This window comes from Pinus tabuliformis, chromosome J, assembly GCF_031772625.1.
Source record: "Pinus tabuliformis cultivar Carrire ecotype Pingquan chromosome J, CPIR1, whole genome shotgun sequence".
NCBI classification, from domain to species: domain Eukaryota; kingdom Viridiplantae; phylum Streptophyta; class Pinopsida; order Pinales; family Pinaceae; genus Pinus; species Pinus tabuliformis.
The window spans coordinates 1,535,301,919-1,535,322,975 of record NC_142295.1 but is presented as its reverse complement, the minus strand read 5'-3'; the positions used below and the strand labels follow the sequence as shown (position 1 = coordinate 1,535,322,975).

At 39.9% G+C, this 21,057-nt stretch overlaps 1 protein-coding gene across 1 annotated transcript; it reads right to left on the bottom strand.

The window, feature by feature from the left end:
- Positions 1-19,736: 19,736 nt before the first annotated feature.
- LOC149233369 (uncharacterized) lies at positions 19,737-20,336 on the bottom strand. Its single transcript, XM_089382166.1, has one exon. It carries the CDS (start codon positions 20,334-20,336, stop codon positions 19,737-19,739), a length of 600 nt encoding a protein of 199 aa, XP_089238292.1.
- Positions 20,337-21,057: the final 721 nt, after the last annotated feature.

Sequence of the window (21,057 nt, the reverse complement as noted above, 5' to 3'; positions counted from 1 at the left end):
TGCACACACACACACACCCTTAGATTGTGAAATTGGTCCCATTATCCCCAGTCGGACCCGCTATACCAAACGGATAAGGAGCTGCCAACCAAGGTTCGGACCGGGTGGGTATCCCCTTTGTTGTCGACCCGATTTTCGGGGCTTCAACATATCTAGTGCTAGAAGGAGGGCACAAACTATGAATGGCACCTAAATCAAAATCTAAATACAAATCTGAGAGTAAATCGCCCTCATCAACTCCCCCGACTTCCCCAGTACGTTTAAATCCAGAGTCAGAAGTCGCTCGAGTATTAACCGCTGCTACGCACCCTAATATTTCAGACCAATCTACCATTGAACCCCCTGAAGTTCAAACTCTGATTCACAAACTCCAGGGATTTTCCATTTCTACTCAGAGGTCTGATAAATCTCAAAGTAGCGTGACTTCGCAGTACAATCCTGCTCATCCCCTGACTAGATTAAAGAGTGAAAAATTTGGCATCCAGCCAACTGAATTGCCTCTCCCCACCAGGAAAAGAGCGAGGAAAACACCACAAGAGTCTGACAGTGAGACTATTTCATCTACGTCGTCCATTTCAACTCCCTCACCACGAAGTCAGCCACCCACATCTTCATCCCAAACCATCATCCATCTGCTTACTGGAACTCCCACAACCCCTCTTGAATCACCTACGATCATAGTGTACTCATTCTCCTAGCCATAGGGATCATCTTCTGCACTTTCATTCACTAGCAACTCAACGATGGCCCAGTCTCCATGGAATAATCCTGGGTCAGTCTTAATACCTCCACCCTTGAGTCAAATACCAGTCCATCCTGAGAAATGGCTACCCAAATTCAATCCAGAAGCAGGCATGCTAGCTGAAGAACACACAAACAATTTCATACTTTTTGTCAATCTCAAAGAAAGTTACTAACGAAGATGCTGTTGTTCGGCTTTTTCCCTATACAATGCAAGGAACAGCTGGGTCATGGTACTTTTCCTTACCCTCCGGGTCTGTCACAAGTTGGGACATTTTCCAAAGTTAATTCCTTGCCAAGTTTGGTGATAAAAGATCAACGGTAACGTTAATCAATGACCTATCCAATCTTAAAGCCGAGGCTAGAGAACCCATCAAAGATTTCAATTTATGGTTCAATAAGATCCTCAACAAAATTCCCACTGCTTCCCAACCCAGCGAAGAAGTACGATGTGAATGGTATATTACGGCCTTACCATCAAACTTAGCAATCTTTGTGGATAGGGCAAATAAAACAACCTTAGTTGAAAACTTGACAGAGGCGATAGCAGTAGAGAAACGCGTAATAGCCCTGGAAAAGAGATCTGCGATAGAGGAACGCAAGTCTAAAAAAGCCACCTTCAAGGAAGACTCCAACAAGAAACAAACGAAAGACCCTTTCGATTTGGAAGGATTGCAAAAAGTATTAAAGACCATGTCCAATGAGATGATTGACATAAAAAAACAAGTAGCAGAAACTTCTTTGAAAAAGCCCTACAGAGCTTTTAAAAGAGGTCCTTCGATGGATGTGAAACCACCCAACGCTATTTCAAATGTCGAATCCGAAGAAGAGGAAGAAGAAGAGAATACCACTGAATGGCATACTGATGACGAAGAAGTTGTGGAATTACAAGGAATGTGGGATTTCATCCTCCCACAAGAAGAAGATCAAGAAGCATTTCCGGTTAGCACACGAAGCAAAAATCAACTTGGTCCTCCCCAAACTACCCCTAAGCAAAAGAGCACAAGCTCTATAGCAAAAGATAAAGTCGCAACAAAAAAAATGACCACTAAAGCGACTCAACCTAGCCCGGTCCAATCAGATCAAACAACTCCATCAAAAACACTAATAGTGTCGGATGAAATGGAATACAACATTATTGACGACATGAAAAAGACTAGGGCTAATATTACCCTTTACGAATTGAGCAAATTGAAACATCAACAGAAGATAATGATGAAAGAATTACATGCCGTGCCTATTACATCTTTGCCTACAGCTGTAGCTTCCCACAACATGGGAAAACCTCCAACCAACACGATTAATAAGATTGATCCTAATGACATCGCCTTGATTGGAGGAAGATCAAGGTCTCACACTCCCCCTTTCCTTCTCACTTATGAAATTTTCAATAAAAATGTGCACAATTGTTTGGTAGATTCTGGTGCTTCAACGAATATTTTACCCAGATCAATGTGTGCCAAGTTAAATGTTCAACCGCAAAAATCCGCAATGTGCATAGTTCAGCTTGATCGATCTCAAGTCGAAGTGATTGGTGAACTTAATCAAGTAACCATAAGATTGTCATCCAACCCAAAGGTATGTCAGGTTATTGACATTCTAGTGGTTGATATCCCAGAATTCTATGGCTTGATTCTTATCACGGATTGGTCCGAAAAACTCCATGGATACTTTTCAACCGACTGGTCACACATGTGGTTACCCTATAATGGTAAACCGAATCAAATAAAGGTTGAACGAGAGTTACACCAGAAGTACATAGTAACGGAATTGGAGGGAGAAAATGAAGCAGTAGCGTATAATAGCAGTATCATAGGCAATTACTCGGTAGATTCTTTTTTCGGCAATTTCAATGCTCATACACCACCTTACTTAGAAAATTCAGTTTTGTCCCAAGTCGAAATTTTTTCCCAAACTGATAATTCAAAGTGTGTTAATTTTGTAGATAAACCTGTAAATACATCTTTTTTTGGAAATTATATTTTGATGGCTCTAAATCTAATGAAGGAGCAGGAGCAGGATGCGTTCTGATTAGTCCAGAAGGAAATAAGACCATGCTTACGTGCAGACTCGAATTCAATTGCACAAACAATACAACAGAATATGAGGCCTTGGTGCAAGGCCTATACAAAGCAATCGGGTTGAACGTAAAGTATCTTCAAGTCTTCGGAGACTCTGAGATTGTTGTCAAACAGGTACGTAACACTATTCATTACCTATCAAGTCATTTAAAACACTATCAATCTTTGGTGCAAGATCTGACTGAGCATTTCATAGCATTCAATATTTCTTCAATCCCGAGACTCCAAAACGCAAGCGCGGACCTTTTGGCTAACGTAGCCTCTAGGATTATTCCCTCCGAAGAGTTTAGTCCAGATAGATTCTCAATAGAATTAATCTTTAGACCATCCATCCCTGACAACATTACAAATTGGAGAGTATTCAACGACGATCCTGATATTGTAAATTTCCTCACTTCCGAAGGATCCTACTCCAATCAGATAATTGACGAAGATCATCACGATCGACTAATACAACAAAATGGCATTGATAATGCTATACCTAAATCGGTGGTTAAGTTAGAAGACCTATACAATTTAAAAAATCGGTTTAAAAGGTCTACCAATTCAAAGCTCTACAGCGCAACTCTGAACTACGAATTAGTAAACCTAGGAACCGACTATAAACCACAAAACATTAATCTAGGCATCGGCTTAGCCCCTAAAGAAAAACTAGCGTATATTCGTCTTTTAAGACAATATAAAAATGTCTTTGCGTGGAATTACGATGAGCTGAAGACGTACGACACTTCTATCATTCAGCACACTATTCTTATGATTGACAATGAAAAACCTGTCCAACAAAAACTGAGAAAGATCCACCCCAATTTAGAAAATCAGATAAAAACTGAGCTAAATAAGTTGTTAAAAGCCAGAATAGTTTTCCCCGTCAGACATTCCAAATGGGTCTCCAATATGGTACCCGTTAGAAAGAAAAACGAAGATATTAGAATCTGCATCAATTTTCGGAATCTCAACAAAGCCTGTCTAAAAGACAATTTTCCTCTCCCACCTATGGAGCAGATATTACAGGCAGTAGCAGGCTCAGAACTGATGTCTTTCTTGGATGGATTTTTAGGATATAATCAAGTGCTGGTACATCCCGACGATCAGTTGAAAACCACATTCAGAACTAAATGGGCCACATACGAATATCGGAAGATGCCATTTGGTTTGATCAATGCCGGTGCTACATTTCAGAGAGCCATGGACATCGCATTCAAGGGTTTAGTCAATAAATCCATAGTAATTTATTTGGATGATATAACAGTGTACTCCAAGAAACGAAGCGACCATCTCAGAGACTTAAAACAGATCTTTCAACGATGTTTAAGGTATGGGATTTCACTTAACCCAAAGAAATCTTTTTTCGCACTAAGTTAAGGGAAACTTCTAGGATTCATAGTGTCAAAATCTGGTATTCACATCGAGCCTGACAGAATCAAAGAAATTTCTGAAATATCCCTACCTCATAATAAAAAAGCCATGCAATATTTCCTTGGTCAAATCAATTTTGTAAAGAGATTTGTCCCAGATTTTTCACAAATTGTGTCTCCTTTACAAACCATGATTAAAAAGAATTCAAATTTCAAATGGGGTCAAGATGAACATGAAGCATTCAACCTGATCAAACAAGCTATCATTAATGCTCCATCTTTAGCAACCCCGAATTTTTCAGAATCTTTTATCTTATACACATTTGCCTCAGAGAAATCATATGCTGCGATTCTAACTCAAGAAAATCAAGAAAAAGCGGAAGCTCCAATCGCATTTTTTAGCTCGAATTTACAAGGTGCTGAACTCAACTATTCAGACGTGGAGAAATAGGCATATGCTGTTTTCAAAGCGATCAAATATTTCAGACCTTTCTTACTTAAAACCCATACTAAGGTCATAGTACCGTTTCCAGAGGTAAGAAATCTTCTAGTACAGAAGGATGTGGGTGAGAAAAGAGCAAATTGGATCACTGCTTTACAGGAATACGACCTTGAGATCAAGCGAGCAAACATTGTAAGAGGTCAAGGCTTCTGCAAAATGTTGGCTGGAGCATCGCAAATTTCTGAAAATTCATCTGAACAGGTACAACTGTATGAGGTAAGCCTAAACGATGCAGAATCATTATATGCTGACATCAGTTATTACCTTAGGAACGGATATGCTCCATCACACCTAGATCACACTAAGAAAAGAGCTCTCAGATTGAAAGCTAAACAATATCAGCTCATAAATGATGTTCTTTTTATAAAGAATTATGATTTTGTTCTTCTTAGATGTCTTGAGAAAACTGAAGCTGAAAAAGTTTTGCAGGAACTCCACGATGGACCAGCAGGCGAGCACTATGCTGGAGATGCTACTGCACATAAGATCTTACGTGCAGGATATTACTGGCCTACACTGTTCAAAGACTCGCACTGTTACGTAAGGAAATGTCAAGTCTGCCAAACAACTGCTGGAAGACAAAAGAAGTCGTCCCTACCACTACAGCCGGTAAACATCGAGCAACCATTCAGTCAGTGGGGCTTGGACATAATAGGTGAGATCGTTCCTCACTCTTCTAAGTAGCATAGATAGATCCTCACGGCAACAGATTATTTTACTAAATGGGTAGAAGCAGTTCCTCTCAAGACAGATAATTCTGAAAATATTATTGAATACATAGATCAATTTATAATCACTAGGTTTAGATTGCCAACGGCTTTAATGTTTGATAATGCATCATACTTTTCTGGAAATGCAATGACTGAGTTTGCACTTAAAAGAGGGTTCAAACTGAAATATTCAGCCAACTACTATCCGCAAGGTAATGGGTTAGCTGAGTCAACAAATCAAAACCTAATCAGGATTATTAAAAGAACAGTTGACCAGAACCAAAAGAATTGGCACAAAGCTTTGGTAAATGCTTTATGGGCAGATAGAATAATGAAGAAAGCTTCAATCAGCACTTCTCCCTTTAATTTAGTTTATGGGAAAGAAGTGGTTCTTCCAACTCACTTAGTCATCCCCTCTTTGTCTTTAGTACAATACATCAATGAAGTATCTACTTCCTCCATACAACTAAGACAAATGGAAATAATTAAATTAGAAGAACAACGAGAACAAGCTAAGAAAACCCATGCTCATCACCAAGCACTAATAAAATCCTCTTTCGATTCAAGCATAATGACGAGAAAAAGTTTTCAGATGGGAGATTTAGTTTTGAAATGGGATAAGGCTCATGAAGAAAAGGGCAAACATACGAAATTTCAAAAGATGTGGCTTGGTCCTTTTCATATTTTTGAATTCATAGGTCCATCAACATTTGTGTTGCAGGATTTAGCAGGTAGAATGGATTCTTTGCCTGTTAATGGAAAAATCCTTAAAATATATTTTCCATAGAAGATTATTCTTCTATTTTTTGTAGAATAGTTTGTCTTTTCTTTTTCATAATAAAACCAGTTGTGAGTGATTACTACATGTATTCGCGGAAAAGACACCAATTCTCTTTCAGATTTTGAGCTTTCGCGTGTATAAGTAGCAAAAATTTTTGAAAATCTGATTTTTATTATTGACAGATACAGTTAAAAACTTTAGCCTAGAGATGATACTAGTTTCAACTTCAAAATTTGATGAAAGCAACCTTTAGCGAAGGAATTGTTTTATATCAACACAATGAAAGGTATCAATAGCAAAATAAGGCTTCTCTGTAAGACTGCTGTTTTCAAACTCTATTATTGTCGTCCAGAGCTTTCTTAAGGAAAAACAATGACTTCCTCCCCACTAAAGAAAATCGCAGCATTCAGAGGAACAATCCGAGAAACACTATATCTCAAAGAATAAAAGGTCTCATCACGAGCCGGCTTATCATGATCACAAATATTATAACTTGCTGACTTTGCCAATACTGTCCACCAAAACAAGGCAACCACTCAAGATTGTTGCAATCAAAAGATAAGGGGTCTCATCACGAGCCAACTTGTTCAGCAAAAGTATAAATCAAGTGAACGACTGTGTCATAATTTTGGCTAGCAAACCAAGACATTGTTCTTTGAGAATAAAAAAGGAAAAAGTGTCGATGTGGATTTTTCTTCGAAGGTTGTAGATAGCCTTAAGCAGGATAAAGGATCATTGCTGGGTAACAAGTAACCCTGTCGAGGCTATGGATGCCTGCTGGCAGCAGAGGCTCTACCTACAACAAATGAGCATATTTTAAAGCCAGCACACAGAGAAGACTTTATTTTATCTTTAAAAAGACCAAGTAGTGTCTGATATAAGTACAAGAACAAGCCTGAGGAAGAAAACAATTAGAATAGAAAGAGGTTGAAACAAAATATCATTGATAGGATAAGGCATAATGTACTCTATCTGTCCATAACAAAGCTTAGATTTATGAAACTTTTTCTATTTTAAAAGTGTAGAAAAATTCAATAGAAAAGCAGAGATAACTGGTTCTTCCAAGTGAATCGCCACTGTTGTGGCCACCAACAACCCCCCTCTTTGTTTAGTATTAGAAATAACACTAAGAAAATGGGGACCCTTAATAAAAAATACAAAAAACATTTTATAAAACTTTTTGTATTCTACTCCTTGAAATTATGTCGCATTGCGTGGAGAAGATAAAACACCCCCTTATGGGCATAATAAAAACTGCGAAGAAGCGACGCGAAATTCATCGCATCGCACACATTAAGAAGCGCTCTTAAATGAAAACCTTAAGAAATCTCCGACGGCCGATGTGCGACATCGCATATCGCAATATCGCATAAGCAGCACACAATGATTTAATGACTCACGCGATCTGCGATAAACGCGATCTTGCGATATCTGCAATCTGCGATAAACGCGATCTACGATAAACGCGATCTGCGATAATCCGATCTGAAAAAATTTGCAATGACACATCTAGGTAATGCGATGACACGATGCTGCTATCGTCCATCGCAAATTTCCTCGGCTCAACATTCAAAAAAAGCTGTCTATAAACCAAAATTAGGCACGCGCCTTAAAGGAAATTAATGAACATATGCCAAAGTGTCAGTGAAGGATAGTTTTGTGTTTTTCGAAGAGTCAGTTCACGATGGGTGTCATGATTTTATACATTCATAGAGGTTAGAGCTTTCGTATCAGTATTTATTATCATTACTGTTTTCCTTTGCGTGAACTGCAGGAATGAAAAACAGGAAACAATATGAAGCAATGAGCAGGAAACATCTAAGGAAAAGGGGAAAGCATCAATGCTCGGAGAATCGAGAAGAGATGCCTTCATGAACGGATGTCGCATGCAACAGAACCGCAGATTCCAGAGTATCACTTAACAGATGCTGAGGTCGATAGGTGATTCAACATTCAGGGTCAGAAAGCTCACAAAAGCAGCATGTTTACAAAAAATCCTGAAACTTCTACCCGGTAAAGGAAAAAAGGCGCTAAAGGAGGAAAACACACCAAAAAAGCCTGGATCAAAGAATAGAGACAGTTTTCGATGCACGATTAGCGCCTAGCGCTAATCGTGCATCGCTAAGAAAATTGTTCAGAAAGCAAAGTCCCTAACTTGCTTAGTCATTCGCAATTCGAAAAACTAAAATAGCAAAAGCAGAAACAGTTTGAGGGAAATTTAGGTTGTTGCCAAGTATATACGCAGTAAATTCGCCCAACCAGAAGATAATTCTCAAAAATATCTTCTAGTGTACTAAAAAGTGGTGCCAGTGCTTGCCATTTCTGTTTGCATAACTCAAACAAAAGCAGAAGGCAACCGGCCGACTCTTCCCAGGCGAATGTTGAATGCTCACAACATTTAAGGAGCAAATGCAGAAATAGTTAGGAATTAGATTCAACTTTTAGAAATAGTTTTGCTTTAGAAGAAGGGCGGTCATTTAAACCGTATCCTAAATTTATGTAATTAAGTTAATTAGTTAGCAGTATTTAAACCCTTCTCATGCATTTGGAGAAGGGTCCAGAAATTTGTCAAAAAACTTGTCCTCAGAACATGCACTTTTGCACCCTCGGAGGGGGTCTTTGATGAATGGATGGATCAAGGTTTATTAATGTTTGCATTTGATATCTGCTACTGATGTTGCACTTTTGTACTCTTAGTAGATGTTAGAGCAAGGAGAGATAAATCATTGTTGCTTGAAGCTTATGAGTAGGATCAGTCATAAATGGTACTTTTATCTCTTGACCATTTCTGCTTATATTCTTAAAGTGATATATAGTTTCAGTTGTTTATATGTTATTGCATGAATGTGTGAGTTACCATTTGGCACTTTTGTACGGTGGATCCATTTATTTATGTCTGATATATGAATAACTTATTATGCGATATGTTGTTCACAACTGTTTTGCCTAATTTTTTATGAAAAGTAGTTCATCTTAATTGATTTCTATTCTTATGATAGCTGAATGATCTTTATTACCAGTTATTGTTTGAAATATCTTTAGATCGCATAATAGAATAAATACACCTCGGGTTAGCATAGATTAGATGTGTTGTTTTTCATTAGATTACAATAGCATAGATTTAGTTTAAAAGTTTGTATTAGATTAGCTTTAAGTATTCTTAGATCAGCAACATCCAACTCTGCACACACACACACCCTTAGATTGGGAAACTGGTCCCATTATCCCCAGTCGGACCCGCTATACCAAACGGATAAGGAGCTGCCAACCAAGGTCCGAACCGGGTGGGTATCCCCCTTGTTGTCGACCCAATTTTCGGGGCTTCAACACATTCTCAGACATGACGGATCGACGCTGTGGCTAGGAGGTGCAGATTATGGCGGTGCGAGGATTGTACAGAGCCTAGAGGCTCTAACCTTCATATCGCTAGGGCATAGGAGGCTGTGGGTAAGTTGTAGAGCAAAGCTAGTGGGGTATTGTTGTCAAAACAATACCTAATAGGGAAAAACCAAGGAGGAGGGAGTTGATGCTGAGGATTTCTAGCCAAGAAATCCGGATCAGTGGTGCTGCTGCACAAACAATCAGAGTGGGGCATCTCAACATTGGCAGAGGGATTTATAGAAGGCAAATTGAGGCTCAAAGGGAGTCAAACTAAGAACTTCCAGATGGGAAGTTGAGAGACTCAGCAGGAGTCGATCAGAGGACTTCCAGGAGGGAAGTAGAGATACTCGAAAGAGTCGAAATAGGAGTAGTGAAATGGCATTGAATGGGTTAAGAGATCAAGATAGACTGGACGGAGCTTCAAACCTTGTAGTCTAGAAGGCTAGGATCTTATCCATTCTAGACAAGTATTGCATCAAGCAATTCGCTTTGAAAATGATAGCGATCCCAATTGACGCAGCTGAAAATGAGAAGTACGAAGAGGCAATGGTCAGGGCTAAGTGCATCATTCTTGATGGGGTCAAGGATCATGTGGTACCACATATTACCGAGAAGGGCATGGAAAGTGAGATGTGGGATGCTCTGAAGAATTTGTAGCAGCATACTTCCGTGTAGAGGAAGATGCTTCTAGAAAATCAGTTGCAGACATACCAGATGCAAAGGGGCGAGTAGATAGATATATTGCTCAGGAGATTGACAGAGATCCGAGATTAGCTAACTTCCATAGGGGCCATGCCGAGTGATGAGATGTTGGTGAGGACCAAATTGAATGCAGTCTCAGAGGATTGGGAGGTATTTGTCCAGAGCTTACTCAACAGATTGAGCCTTCTGGATTGGGAGGAACTATGGGGGGCTCTTCGTCAAGAAGAGATCAGATAGTTGACCAATGCGGGAAACAATGACAAGGGGGTCAGAATCAAGAAGGAGGAAGGGGAGGATGATTCCCTAGAATCTACAAGAAAGAAGGAGAAACGGAAGAAGAAGGACCTCTCCAAGGTCAAATGCTTCCACTGTGGGGCACTAGGTCATTATGTGAGCCAGTGTCCGAGGAAGAAGAGAAAGGGAGAGGCTTTTGAGACCAAGACAATGCCAGTGAGGGTGGAGAAATAAGTGGAGACAAATGAAAAATGTTCCATGAGTGCTCATGTGCCACTTGAGAGGAAGTGGGGAGACATCGAGTTGTAGTCAAAGAGACTATAGATGATGAGGGGTAGGATCCTTGAGGTACCTAACCTCTTGGATTATACCTGGCTATGGGAACCCCGAAGAGGAGTAGCAGGACTAGCAGATATCAATAGAGACGAATTTGAATGAAGCAACAGAGAGTGCTACAGTTCAGGAGTCCAATGACAATGTGAGGAGTAGTGCGAGATGCATGGAGTTGTTGCAACAATGCATAGGTCAGTAGAGGGAGCACTTCTCAGTGACAGAGGGAGCTTCAGCATCGGGAGTGTTTCTAGCTTGACAAAGATGTTAGAATTGGGAGGATCAATTACTTACTTCTCAGTAATTGAGTTGTAGTGCAGCAGTTAGAGTGGTAGTGCTATAGGTAGCATGATGCAGCATAATGAGAGGGGATGTAGTGAAGATGTAGTAGTGGCAGTGGCAGGGCCATGGGAAGTAGCACAAATGCAGAGGGAATTGTTGAATAGATGCAGCAGTAGCAGTGGCAAGGCCATGGGTAGCAGTACATGATGCAGCAATGTGGAGGATGTTGGGTGGGGAGGCCTAGCATTAGCACAGGGAAAGCTGCTAGATGATCAGGGTGATACTCAGTGAGGAGTATTACTATAGCACAATCCTCGCTAAGAGGGAGTGTTGATATCAGGTAGCATCGAATGTGCTCTAGCTATGGAAATTGGTGGAGAGGCTAAAGCACATGAGATCTCCAAGATCTAAAAATGGTTTGGGCATAATTTAACTGGTTTGGGAGATATTAAAATAATTAATATTTTTAATGGAGTTCCTAAGTCTAAACTTAGGAAAAATAAAATATTAATGTGAATTAATATAAAATTGGGTTAGAATGGTCCACAAGTCATGGATCCAGCCAAATCTAATCTTAGCCAATGATTAGAGATTTAATCTTGGTCGTTGATGGACCAATGAGAAAACTATAAGATGAGGCTTGAGGGTCAGTTGGAGAACGCACCGAGAGAGATCAAAACCTCGATTTTCTGGGGCAGGGTTTTCTGAGGAAATTGATTGAGTGATCTGAGTTGTAGTTGAGGGGTACTGAATACACAACAAAGAGGCATAGTTAGTACTGGGAGGATTAGCGCAGAAGCCAGGAGAGGTTGACGTAGAGCCACCCAGAGGCCACACAGAGGCAGCCAGGAGTTGCGCAGAGCCAAAGAGGGATAACATATGAGACAGAGAGGCTCCATAAGCTGATGTAGAGCCCAGAGAGGCTGATGCTGGGCTAGAGAGGAAAGACCTAGAGGCAGCGTTGGGAGATTTTTCGTGGGACAGATTAGAGCTGGAGAGCCGGATAGGGTGACGCAGTCCCTATCAGTGTGACACTGATCAACATAAGTTGGATTGTTGCAGTGGGATCGTTCATTCAGTGATTTAGCCAGAATATCTGTCTCCGAATGAGATGTACTACTGTCGAAGGCATTCTTTGTTTGGTGGGCCATTTCTGGCACCCAAGTTGTATTCTGAAAAGTGTATAATAATAAAACCCTCTGAATAGCTGCACTGGTTTTCCCGCATTGGGTTTTTCCGAGGACATTAGTCCAAAAGCAAAGGTGTCACTTTTGTGCTTCTTTACTTTCACTTGATGATCTGTATGTGTTGATATTGTACTTGTATTTATTTTCAGTATTTACATGGTAAATAACTTGTGAAGTAATTGAACAAGTAGGAAGAAATAAATCATATAGTACAGAAAGAATTTTTAACGGGTTAAACTTAGAAATTCCAATAGAAACTAATAAAGCCTGTATATTTAGTATATATTAAAAAAAAATTAAAGGGTTATTATTAAAACATATATTAAAAATGTTGAATAAAGATATAATGGTTGATTTAAAAAAAGTATTATAAAAGTGATTTGAGAAAGGAATTCAAGAAAAACAAAATATGAGTAATTGGATATCAAAGGAAAGGGTATTTAAATCTTTTAATTTTTAAGACAATCATCAAATACAAGAAATTAAAAATGACGAAGGAAGATTGTCCTATAAAGGTCTTTCAATCCCAGATTATAGATTAATTGCATTAAAGAAGAACATCTAAGAGAAAAAAGTAAATCGTTATCAATACAAGCAACGATGAAAATTACATAAATATTAATCTGGCGATTCAACTATTAATTTCAGAAACCAATGTAGGCAAAACAATAGATATGTGTGGAAAAAAATATAAAATTAATGATTTACAAGTGACATTAGATCATTATGAGTACATATCTCAATTTTTTGTTGTAACTATATATGACAAAGAGGTTGACATAATTCTTAGTCAACCTTGGTTTAAAGAATTAGGTACATTCCTTTTAAACATAGAGAAAAAAAATTGATGTTTCCTAATAAAGGAAAATCGATCGCATTCTGAGACATGACAATGAACTTAGAATTAATAATTCCCTCATCAGAAGACTTTAAATATGTTACAAAAAGAATCAAAACATAATATTAGAAAATAAATAAGCACTTGAGGAGGTCCTATCCAATGAAAATGACGAAAATATTCATTTAAAAGATCATATCTAGAAACTACTTGCACGTGTCAAAATTTGTAAAACTAAGAAGCACAAGTTAGAACAAGAAAATGAAATTTATGACAAGAAGTGCAACGAAAGTCTACCGGGAAAAGAGGAAAATGTACGCTTAAAAGACCTTAATCAAAGGTTATTAGAAAAAATCAAGTGTTTAAAATATGAAAAGCTCGAATGACAAAATAAATTTAACTTAGAAAGTGATGAACTCTCATGTCTCAAAAATCATAATGAGAGTCTACTCACTCAAATTAAGAAACTTAAAAATTATAAGAAATCATTGAACAAAAAAATAAAATAATTTATCACAAAAGAAATGTCAAAGTCCTCAATCCAAGTTGAAGAGAAATGAATAAATATCGATTGAGTGAATATCACAACTCAAGCAAAAAACAAACAAGTTGAAGAAAAGACACACTCAAATGTTGCAGTTCAAATGATGAACATTCAAGTGAAGGTTCTGTAACCAAATCAACAACATCGTCACCTGAAGTAAATTAGAATATTACCACACATATGATAAAGGAAAGATAAACCAAAAGAACTCCTTATCTACATCTAAATCACAACAATATACATCTCAATCAATCTATGAATCTTTATCACTTATAAAATAAACAACAAACTTATGTTCTGAAGAATACTAAAGTTTGCACAATTGAGTCTGGTGATAATAGTTCATTACAAATTTCTAGTAATAAAAATATTCCATAAAATATTGATTTAGGATGGTGCAATCCCTTAGTTTGAAAATTTTATTTATCACTTAGAGGATCATATCATCTTGTATCAACAAAGATTCCAGTTAGGAGACAAGAATACATTCAAAAAAAAAAGATCAAGATTTTTTACCAGTAAGCTTTAAGGACAACGATTTTGGAAAAGGAAGACATGTTATGAATAAAATATAGATATAAATATGTAAATAATAATAATATACACATCATAAATAATGGTTAATTAGTGATTAGTTAATGAAGATGTATGTTCGTAAGGACATGACCATTTATAAAAGGACACTTGCCTAGGGTATATAAGAAGGTATTCAGCCTCATTTATAATCATCTTAGTAATTCTTTTATATAGTATTCAATGTACAATTACTTGTCCTACAATGGATGTCTTTTTCTTTGAAGTATTTTGAATATTATTACTACATATGCAATCTATGTTCATTACATTGGTATCATAACATTCATTTGAGTATATGAACTTTGTTCATAACAGTGTTTTGATGCATTGATATGAACTAATCATATGTTAAACAGAGGTAGAATTTATTAATGCCAGCAATGAACTGAATGTTAACTTAAAGTTCTTTCACCATGAGAACTGCTTGAAAAGGAATGAATTGATGACAGAATTGAAACATAAGCAAGATGCAAATAGAAGTGAAAACAATAAAAACATAGCCATACCAAATAGCAAGATTGATTACGGAGTTTGTCCCTAATGGACTACATCTCCGAGTTCGCTTTCAAGATGGGCGACCGCTTTATTAGGATGGAATCCATGGAGGTTGATTACACAACAAATTAACTAGACTGATTGTGCACGTAGGCACTTATGGTCACTATCACAAGAAATCTTTCTGAATTAGCTTTCCAACACCTGACTCGGTTCCAATTCCGACTCCTGATGCTCATGTTATACTGAAAAAATAGCATATATCCTCCAAAATTTTCATACAAAACTCAAAACCACTCCTCCCTGTCTTCAAAGCACCAAACTATCTCTATAACCCTGCAAATGCATTCGAACTCGTTCATGCCAAGTTTAGGAATGAACTAGCTAACTTTTGGAGGTTAAATTAGGTTTTATGAGTTAATGTTACATGGCCTAGGTGTAATTACAAATACCCAAAATAACATATAAAAACCTACTTTTAGACTTTGGATTAGCCTGAATCTGTTAACGGTTAGCTAACCAGGTGGAGGAGGTGACAGCGCATGTGAACACCGTTAAATAACCCGCAGTTATAGCCCCAACAATTTTGTTGACTTTTTGCGGAAACAGTGACGGTTGTTGGTTAATCCGACCCGTTCACTTGTCAGCGGTTCTGATGATTCTTTCGGCACTACGTTTAACCCGGCAGTTCTGACACCATGGCAACTATCTCCACCACTCACATGACAACGGTTATGTGGATTCTCCACGCGGTTAGGCTCTGTTGTTTGAAAACCCCGACGACTTATTCCCCAACTGATCACATGCCCCATTTTCATGGTCCTGCTATGGTTAACCCTATGGTTAGGGACTGTTATATGGGTTTTGTATTGTTTTATGGTTTATTACATTGTAATGTATTGAAATGACCTAGAAGGGTTTGTAGCATAGGTTTAATGCATTTTAATGCATGGCTTTAGGAATAGGTTAGGGTTTAGGTGTATTAGGTTTTACATTTTTTTTCCTTAGCTTTTTATGGCTAAGACTTAGGTTTAGGTTTTAGTCCTTAAATCATTTTGTTCTAAAAAACCATTTACAACAAATTTTCACAAAGCGACATTTGCAACAAACATCACATGATGACAACCCATGTTTACAACCAAACCCTGCAAAACGGATGACAAACCCATGTCGACGACCAAATCCTGTGAGACGGACGACAAACCCATTACAACAACCAAATCCTGTGAGATAGACGACAAACCCATGTCGATGACCAAATCCTAGCGGAATTGATGACAACCACATGTTTTTTTTTGTAAAATTAAGCAGTTATATTAATGATTAAGAATAAAAATACAATGGTTCGCAGGGGTCAGAGCGACCTACCTACGTTGACTGGGTGGCCTTTCCAGGCAAATGCCTGCAGCATATACAGTGCTCTATCTAAGTATAGTTTTCATGGAGCCCGTGAGGTTATCCTGCAAGAGTGGTGGGCATCTTGCTGCGAGGTGGGCAGATTGCTGCCTGAAGTTCCTGATATCGTCGTGCTTGAAGTGGATGAGCATTCATTTTATTGATGCATCTTTTGGGTGTGCAGTGATGTGTCTCCAATCTTGATTGCGCAAGCCTGTTGGCGCAGATCTTCTCTTTTCAGTGGCGCATCTGCAGATCTTCTCTTTTCAGTGGCGCTTCTGCCGTGGTTTAACATTCCTTCCGGTGTTTGAAGCCATAGTGTGCCTTGCTGCTCAGGCCTAAGTGTGCAGATCTATCTGCTAGATCTTTTTGCAGTTTTCTTTGAGCACTCCTTCTGCTAGATCGTGCCAGAGGCTGTGGAATTCTGCCATCTGGGAATCTATCCCTGCATTTGCTAAGACATCAGCTATCTTGTTTGCCTTTCTGCGAACTGCTTGGAATGTAATCCCTTGCAAGTTACAGAGATGATTTTGGAGATCCTGCAGTGTTGCCGACAGTCTCCAGCTGGGGGCAACTTTATGTACCTGCGCTCCCATCTGGAGTTTCTTTATCATCCTGATTATGATCTCCGAGTCTCCTTCCACTATCAGTGGTAGAAATCTGTAGCGGCCTGCCAGAATGAGACCCTGAATGAGAGCAATTAGTTCTGCAGCGTTGTTGGTGTTCACTCCAATGTTGCCATGATAGAAGAGATGAATTGTGCCTGTGTGATCCCTTACTACGCCCCCATATCCAGCTATTCCCGGATTCTTTCTTGAAGCCCCGTCGAAATTGAGTTTGAACGTGTTTGAATGGGGCAGAGCCCAATTGTCCTGCGTTGTTCCGTTGGAGACGCAGTTTTTACCAACAGGGTTGATCTGGGTTTGAAGATTTAAGATTTGAATGATTTTGTCATCATTCGGTGAAGTGTTGCCCTCTTTCTGCAAAGTGCCCATGGCATTGACCGTTTCTTTGATGAGCTATCTCACTTTTCCTATTAGCATGATTACTGCCAGTGCAAAGTTTTTGAAGACTCGTGCGTTTCGTTCTTTCTAAAGGATCCAGGCTATTGCTCCCGGTATTAAGTTCCAGGCACTGTTGACCAAGGGATTGGAGGACATGGATGTTCTCCACTGGTTGAGTGAGAGTTGAATGGAGTCTCTGTTTCTGTCAAATTGTCTGAAGATCATAGCCATGTCATCCCACAGAGAGCAGGTCATTGGACAGGCATTGAGTATGTGATTGAGAGTTTCTGGGCCATCATCACAGAGTATGCATCATGAAGGGCCTATGAAGCCTCGTTTTGGAAGATTGTCCCATGTGAGTGCTTTGTTGTGCATGACCAGCCAAGAGAAAAGTGTGATTTTTGGCCATGTTCCTCTGCTCCAAAGGGTTTGCCAACTGTGGTCTAGTTGCAGATCCAGAGAGGCCGCCAAGATCTGATATGCTTCTTTGAGGTTGAACGTTCCTTTGGGGTTTCTTCCCCATCTCAGGATGTCCTCTTTGTTGGAAATAAGGATTCTTCTTTTTTCCAGGTCTTGTAAAAGTTGGTCTACGTTCATCAGGCCTGCTTGAGCTTGCCATTGTTCTCTGGGTAGCCACATTTGCCAGGTGGTGGCCTCGCTTGTAGGTTGCCAGTAGTCTGCTACCGTAACCTTTCCGGCCTCCTGCATAGCTCTTTTAATAGTATTCCAGTCTGGGTGTTCCAAGGTTGGAAGTTGCTGCCAAGCATCTTCCCAAAAGAGGGCAGTTTTTCCTTGGTGCACTTCCCAGCAGCTATGTTGTTGTACGATATATCTGTTCTCCCAGGATTTGTTCCAGATGGGGGATCCTTGCCTGGTGTCGGTCAGCCGAATGAGGTCTCTGTCCCTGACTTGAGTTGTGTATTTCGCTTTCCACCAGGTTCCCCACAGGGAGCTAGGATTTTCTACCCATCTCCACCAGATTTTTGCTGCTATGGCCTTGCTTAATATTTCTGGATCTCTTAGGCCCAAACCTCCCTCCCTTTTTGGTTTGCAGATGTCTTTCCATTTGATGAGGGCCCATTTGGATTGCTTCGAGGCTCCATTCCAGAGGAAGGATCGCTGAATGCTTCGGATGGATTTGTACACCGCCTTAGGTGCTGCTAGTGCTGAGAACATATATGTTGGCATGGTTTGCAGGACTGATTTGACTAAGATCAGTCTGTTGGCCATGTTTAAGGCTCAGTATGTCTAGTTGCTTAGCCGAGCTTTCATTTTGTTGAGGAGGGCTTCCCAGTTGGCAGATTCGTAGGCATATTCTGAAAGTGGTATGCCCAGATATTTAGTTGGAAGGGAGGTCTTTTGGATCTGCAGAATTCTGCTGAGATTTCTTTGCACGGGAATTGATGTGTTGAAGAATTTTTTTTTTGATTTGGTAAGATTAATTTCCATACTTGAGGCCTCTGAGAAAGTCATTAACACTTGGCTGATGGTTCGATCTTCCTGCACTGTGGGGGCGCCCATGAGCATTATATCGTCTACAAATTGCTGATGCGTTACTGTGGGTCCTTGGTGTGCCGGTTTGATGCCTTTGAGATGATTCTGCCTTCTTGCCTTGGTTAAAGATCTGCTCAGCCCTTCTGCCATTATGATGAAGAGAAAAGGAGACAAGGGATCTCCTTGCCGTATACCTCTGGATGGTGTGAAGGGTTGAAGGGGTCCTCTGTTTAGCAGGATGGAGAAGAAAGCGCCTAAGACCAGTTCCATTGTCCAATTTATCCATTGCTGACTGAATCCGAAAGCCTGGAGGATTGCTCTCATGTATTTCCAGCTGATTCTGTCAAAGGCCTTTGACAGGTCAAGCTCGATAAGCATGCCTGGAGTCTTGTTCATTTTGAGAGAGTGCAGCACTTCCTGGGTGAGGATAATGCTGTCCGTGATCTGCCTACCTTCGACGTAGCCGGTTTGCTCCTGAGAAATAATTGAAGGGAGGACGGGTTTGAGTCTGTTAGCCATCAATTTGGAAAGGATTTTATAGAGGACATTGCAAAGGGCGATGGGGCGAAACTTCTCCTGGGAGTCAGCCTGGCCAGATTTGGGAATTAAGGTGAGGAAAGTGGCATTGATGGCTGGTAGCACTTTTTTGGTTCTGTGAAAGTTCCTTACCAGGATGAGGAGGTATTCTTTAATGATGGACCAGCAGGCTTTAAAAAATTCAATTCTAAATCCGTCTGGTCTGGGAGCCTTGTTTGTGGCCATGGTGAAGATGGTCTCTTCAATCTCCTGCTTGGTAAAATCATTTAGAAGGAGGGCGTTTTGCTCCTGAGTAACAAGGGTGGGAATGGCATCAGTGATTACATTGATGGCTTGGGTTCTGTTTAGGCTTGGTTCCCTGAGAAGAGAGGTGAAATAAGAGTTGAGTTCATCCCCAATGTGCTCCCTGGAGAACACCTTATCGTCATCAGCTTTTTTGAGAGAGAGTATTCGATTGCAGGCTCTGTGCTGGATAGTGGACTTATGGAAGAAACTAGTGTTGCGTTCTCCTTGCTTTAGCCATTGCACCCTCGATTTCTGTCTCCACAACATCTCTTCCTGCTTAATTCATTCTTCCCATTGTCTTTGTAGATTTGTTTCTTGAGCTTTCCTTTCCTCATCATGCCGTTCTGTGATCATTGTTTGCTGTAGTAGCGCCATTTTTTCCTCAAGTTCTTTTTTGGCTTGAAAGATGTCTCCAAAGGTGTCTTTGTTCCATCGTTTGAGGTTGGATTTGATGGTTTTGAGCTTTTTCTGGAAGATATACATGATGTTGTCGCTTCTTATGGTGGTTTGAGTCCACCAGCTTTTTATGTTTTCCATGAAAGTAGGGTGTTCTGTCCAAAAGGCCTCGAATCTGAAAGGTCTGTTGTGGGGCTTTTCTAGATTGGTGAAGTAGATCTGCACAGGCCAGTGATCCGAGCCTCCTATAGGCAGACAGTTGGCCTCCATGTCGATGTTTTGCAGCAGAATGGATTCCGATAAGAGGAACCGATCGAGCCTTGATGCTATCTGCGTGTTTCCTCCTTGCTTATTATTCCAGGTATGCAAACCATTGACTGTAGGGATGTCAGTAAGTCTGGATTCAGCAATAAAGGTGTTAAATGCCTTCGAGTTCTTATCCAATTTTCGTAAGCCTCCCTTTTTCTCCGCTAGAGTGGTGATCATATTGTAGTCTCCGCCTGCAATCTAGTGAGTTGCCCCATGGTGTTGTCTGACTTCGTCTAGGTCCTTCAGCATCTTCAGCTTTTCCTGTATTCTTTGAGGCCCATACACATTGGTGATACATATCGATTGGCTTGAATCAAACATGTTGAGGATGACCGATAATGAATTCTTGGTGGAGAGAGCATTCTGCAAGAAGAATTTGTTTTTGTTCCAGAATGTTAATAACCCTCCTGATTGCCCAAGGGCATCTATACTTATACATTGATGACTGTTGGAAATGAGTTTTTTGAGCGTTTCTGTGCCCTTGGGAGAGCATTTGGTTTCTTGCAGAAGGAAAATGTCTGGGTGCTGCGAGAATATGTGATCTTTCAGGATTCTTCTTTTGCTGGTGCCATTAAGCCCCCTGATGTTCCAGGTTGTGATTTTCATTGAGCTTTCTTTGGAGCAGATAGGACCAAGGCCCTGATTTTTCCTTCATTGATGAGACATTTGCCTAGCTCTTGTATTTGCTGTCTGGTGGATTTGCGTCCCTGTTTTCTTCCTGGTCCTTGTGGTTTGTATTGATCCAGATCCAGGTTGGCTTGAATACCTGTTTGGTTGCTATTTCCCCATTGCCTTTTGGCTGTATTTTGGTTGATGTATTCCAGCTGTAGGTATGCCATTTCTATCTTCTCCAAGTGTTCCTGGGGAATGGAATCCACGCCCAGTTTGGACCATTGCT